Below are 5139 nucleotides of genomic sequence, written 5' to 3'. Positions count from 1 at the left end.
TTGATTATGGGAACGGTATAGTTCCAACTTCTTGTGCTAGTGCATTTTGTATGTATTGAACGGGACCGAGTAAAGATAGTTGTTTTAGACTGACTGACAAATAAAACATATTCTTTAAACTGTTAAATGTACTTATATTCTCAATCCTGATATAACTATTATGATCTGTATATATTAATTATCGTTTTGATTTATTAAAAGGTGAGATTCTAAGATGAGTCAATATGCTTGGTAGATTGGATGATAATAATATATATTGGTGAAATAATAAGTTAGTTGATGAAATCCATGTCTCGATATAGAGATTGATGATATGCCTTTTTGAAAAGCTTATAAGTTTTCATTGTGTTAGACCTTGCAAGTGGATTTATGAATCCGACACATGAAATAAGTTAAGCAGTGCTCTAAATGAATATCCTTACAATTCATACACACCACCTTCTCCAGACCTCACTTTTGGGATTACAATAGATATGTTGTTGTTGTTATTTTGGCACTCACCCTCGTTCAGGACGAGTAATTCATGATGGGTTCATTAGTAAAATTCCATGTCAATTATTGTTCAGGCAAAATATGAACTACTTGAAAATGTTCAACTCTGTCGGGTTCTTCTTTGTTTATATTTATGCCTTCTGTTTTGCTTTTTTGGTATTCACCTTCTCGTTTTGTACACTTGGAGGGGAAAAAAACTATAACAAAATTCCAACTTAACCCCGTCAATAAGTTGACTTCTTCAATGTGTCATTACGCCCTTTATATTACTCCCTTCAAAATAAGTAGTGTTTTACATAATCAAGAAGACATAAGTAATGTTCTTTCAATTGTACGCTTATTCAAGTAAAGAGAGTTTTACATAATCAAAAAACTACTAAAAAGCTACGTCTTTTTCAAGGTATTTATTAATGATAAGTTAGCAAAAATACATTTTACTTTTTAGGAATGAGTAGTTTTTAAAAGAGGAATGCCCACACTTTTGTTAACTTCAACACTCTTTTCAACAGATAACTATTCACTAGAGATGGAAAATGGAGCTGGCAAGCAGGAGTGGCTGATATTGGTGGCCTATTGCCGACCCACTATAAGAGTTCTTAAACCTGTGTGTCCACAAAGGGGGATTAGTGATTTCTCTTTTATTAGGTAAACTTTGCATCAGTTCACTGATTAGGACATGCTGAAAAGCACAATAAAGCTTACTGCACACTACCAGTTGAATCCCTAATGCAAATGTCAACACTTTCTAAATATATGACATCTGAGTCTAACTTAACCCCAAAAGCTAACTCGTGAGGGGAGGATTGACCAAGTCCATATAAGAAGACCTCCGGTCGATTCCCCAATCAATGTAGAACTTTTACCCTCTCTAACACACTTAAAACAATGTTCAGCAGTCCCACTTCAACAACATTATACTTATTTTCGTACAAGAATTGAGAAGCCTCTACATGATATTAACATGAAGCTAAAAAATTTAATATAGATTACATTTCATGAATTATAATCTCATACACCATAAAAAAGTTATGCTAGAATTGGAAATGTTGCAATACTTGACACTACGCAACCATAAATTGGTTCCTTCAAAGACAAAATCTTAAGCATATTGTTTACCTTGGTCCCGATAAAATTGAAGGAATTTTTGAACTGATAATGGCTTCCCTCGGTTGGTTTCCTGCCTCAACCTCAGGTACGTGTGTGAAATTATAATCCAAGTTTGTTTCAACAGTCACCAAACCTTCTAGTGCCTTAACCACCAATGACATGGAAGGTCTCTTGGTAAAATCGCCCTGTAAACACCATGCAGCAAGGCTCATCATTTCTGTCACTGCTTCCCTGTGGAGCTGCATATCCTCGTTGTTTTTGTCAACCATATCCATGAGCTGCTCTTGTTTCGCTTTTCTCCTAAAGACACTTAGCAAATGGACATCTTCTTCATCAGCTTGGGACCAATCCAAATTCTTTCGTCCGCAGAGAATTTCCAAGAGCACAATTCCAAAAGCATAAACATCAACTTTCTCAGTGATTACCGAGCTCAACCATTCAGGGGCTAAATAACCCCGTGTTCCTCTCATTCTAGTCACAACTTTGCTTTTGTCTTTCTCAATTAGCTTCGACAGTCCAAAATCAGATATCTTAGCATTGAAATTTTGATCTAGAAGGATGTTTTGGGGTTTGATGTCCAAATGAATTATCTTATGGCTGCAATCCTCATGTAGATAAGCTAATCCTTTCGCAATATCTGATATTATCCTCTGCCTTGTGTTCCATGTAAGCCCATTTTCTTGATTTTCATGCGTAATCCACCTATCCAGTGATCCATTTACCATGAATTCATAGATTAGAAGCCTGTGGCTTTTTTCGGCACAAAATCCAATGAGTTTTACCAGATTGATATGGTGAATGCCACCGACTGTCTTTACTTCTGTTAAAAATGATTCCTTTACTTGACCTAAACCATCCAGATGCTTAACAGCTATTTTGGTGCCATTTCTGAGTGTTCCTTCATAAACAGAGCCAAATCCTCCTTCCCCGAGCTTTCTACTGAAATCTTCTGTAATTATTTTCAGCTCATTGTAAGAGAATCGAGTTAGGATTCCTGGTAAGATTGGTTCTAGATCCAGAAAATCCTCAGCCTTTCTGGACTTATGTGTCCTCTTTTTGAAGATAACAAAGCAAGTGGTTATGCTTAAAATTATCCCTAACAAAGCTGCAAGGGTAGATCCTATTATCACTTTGAAAGGTTTTGATCCAGGAATAATTGGAGACTGAGTCAGCGCCTTTGAGGTATTCTGCACCTTAAGAAATACTGCCTGGCCTCTTCCTTCTTTGCTGTCTGTGAGAGAGAAAACTTCATTCAGTAACGAACAGTTCCCTCTTGGAGCCCCATTCCAATCATATTCAAAAACAGCAGCTTTGCAAGAACAGTTACCCAAACATGCCCTTTTGCAATCTTCCATCTTTATCCCCTCAAGCCAAAATATGCTCGAATTTAGTTCCTGATTAATCTTAAATGAAAAATATGTAGTATTCTTGAGCTCTACGAAACTATGATTCTGCGAAGATTTGCAGTAAATGGAAGTCAGCAGTGAACATCCAAGATCTGGTTTCCTCTCAGAAAATGGCCTGAAGAAGTTTTTCTGCGGTGGACAACTACATTGCCCGTTATTTGTACAAATGCCATATCTTCCACACACCATTGGGTACCCACAGTTCTCTACATATGGCGCCAAAATGTCAGATACTTCGTTCCAATCAATTGCAGACCATTGGTATACCTTTAAATGCCCATCAGGCCCAATCTTCATGAATTGAGCTGTCAATTTATTAGGATATTGTATAGCAATAAAGGTTTGACCATCAAAACTGTAATAAGGACTATCAGCATAGTTTGAAGTGTAGTAATATTGAGGTGGGTCAGTATCAGTGTAAGCTGCCCAGCTTCCATGGAGAACAGTAAGAGAAAACAAACCTTGACTCTGATTGGTTGCTGAAATGCTTGCTATGAGCCTCTGCCCGGAAACCAAATTCTGCCCTGGAAGCAAAGAATCCGTAGGGTGATCAAAAGACTGCCAAATTACGCGTTTTCTATTATCAAAGAGCACAAGATTTCCCATTTCTGTTAAGTTTAAGCCTGAAACAGATTTCCCAATTGTATTAGTGGACCAAGCAAGAGTGCCATCAGAGTCTGTCAAGACCAAGTTGCCATCTTGGCCTAGTTGCAAGGTTGCATTGACTTTCACTGGATGGTTTCTGTTGGCAGACCAAACTAACTGGGGTTTATTTATCATATCGTCCTCCCCGTCGGGTAGGTTGTGGTACAAAAGGATACCAAGAAGGCATTCCGTGGCATAGAAGTTGCAGTAAAAGCCACAGACGAATTGTGGGCCAGCGTTTCCCCGATGAAGTATGAGTGTCACCGAAGCAAAGAAGTCGTCAATGGTGGAATTAACAGGAAGAGACGGCCTGTTGATCCAGAAAGAGGAAAGCCCGGCAAGCCCTGTTGAATTCGAAAGACTGGTGTTGTAGTCCCATAAAGGTTGCGATATAGCAAACTGAGATGAACAGAAGAGGAGATAAATGAAGAGAAGGATAGGAAAATACAGTCTCTTTTCTGCAAACATTGTTTTTTCTAAATTATATGGAATCTTTCTGTTGTGCCTTTTTTTGGAGATATGACCTCTCTTCAGACTAGCATTAATCAGTTTTAAATTAGCATCACATTTATTTTCTTCCATTCTGTTGACTTCCAACACTATTTTCAGCAGTCAACTTAGTCTATAACAGTGATTTATCATTTTATTTAGAGTTAAACAGTTAACAAAACACCTCAACTATTATTTTTTCGCGAGTTTCACATCTTAACTAGAAGTTGTTTCCTTTAACTACCTAAACTATTGTCATCTATGTATTAAAACACATTCCTTTCAAATTGAATATATTATATGTGTTATGCTGCAGCGCCCACCAACATTTGAAGCTAGCTTTATAGGTGTACTCCACCTTAGCTGCTTGTCCTGGACAGACGTTACTCATGGGATCAGGTCACTCTACCAGGTCTCATAGTTTGTTAAATCATCAAAATATTAATATAATATTTTCCTCCTTTTTGATGATGACAAATTATATCAAGTTTGTTCCCCCTTTTTGATTATTGCCACTCCTTGTATATTCCCCTTATTAGTATGCTTCCCCTTGTGTTCCCTGTCCCTCCTTACATCATTCGTACGATAGTTTGTTAAATTATCAAAATTCAAGATGCAACATTGCTAATTAATTTTATGTTTAATACGTTAATTTAATAGTTACTTTTTCACTAGAGTAATAGCCGAAAGTAAATGAAAGTCCTAGTGACTTTGTGTCACGCCCCGGGAGGGTACCCTAGGCGTGGCCGGCACTCGAAGGCCATTTCTGACCTTCGAGCGAACCGCCTGGTCCAGTCACACATTCAATCAATCACATTCTCTTAGCGGATAACTCAATTAAAGAAATACTATTCATATATAGGGCCGAAGGCCAAACATTTACAACCCAACAAGGCCATAAAATAAGACTCCTCAAAATAATCGTTCGACCTCCCCACACTCCAGTCTATGAAGCCTCTATCACAGTCTAAGAGGTGCCAATGACAAGTCCATGGCTACC

At 37.8% G+C, this 5139-nt stretch overlaps 1 protein-coding gene across 1 annotated transcript; it reads right to left on the bottom strand.

The window, feature by feature from the left end:
• Positions 1-1448: 1448 nt before the first annotated feature.
• Positions 1449-4182, bottom strand: LOC129892416 (G-type lectin S-receptor-like serine/threonine-protein kinase SD2-5). Its single transcript, XM_055967982.1, has one exon. It carries the CDS (start codon positions 4116-4118, stop codon positions 1605-1607), a length of 2514 nt encoding a protein of 837 aa, XP_055823957.1. The 5' UTR covers positions 4119-4182; the 3' UTR covers positions 1449-1604.
• Between the last annotated feature and the right edge of the window lie 957 nt (positions 4183-5139).

Source organism: Solanum dulcamara, chromosome 6, assembly GCF_947179165.1.
Source record: "Solanum dulcamara chromosome 6, daSolDulc1.2, whole genome shotgun sequence".
Lineage (NCBI taxonomy): Eukaryota > Viridiplantae > Streptophyta > Magnoliopsida > Solanales > Solanaceae > Solanum > Solanum dulcamara.
This window is presented reverse-complemented; position numbering and strand designations above follow the sequence as displayed.

Coding starts and splice junctions, on each gene's coding strand:
- LOC129892416 (XM_055967982.1), bottom strand. CDS start 4,118: ATGTTTGCAGAAAAGAGACTGTATTTTCCTATCCTTCTCTTCATTTAT.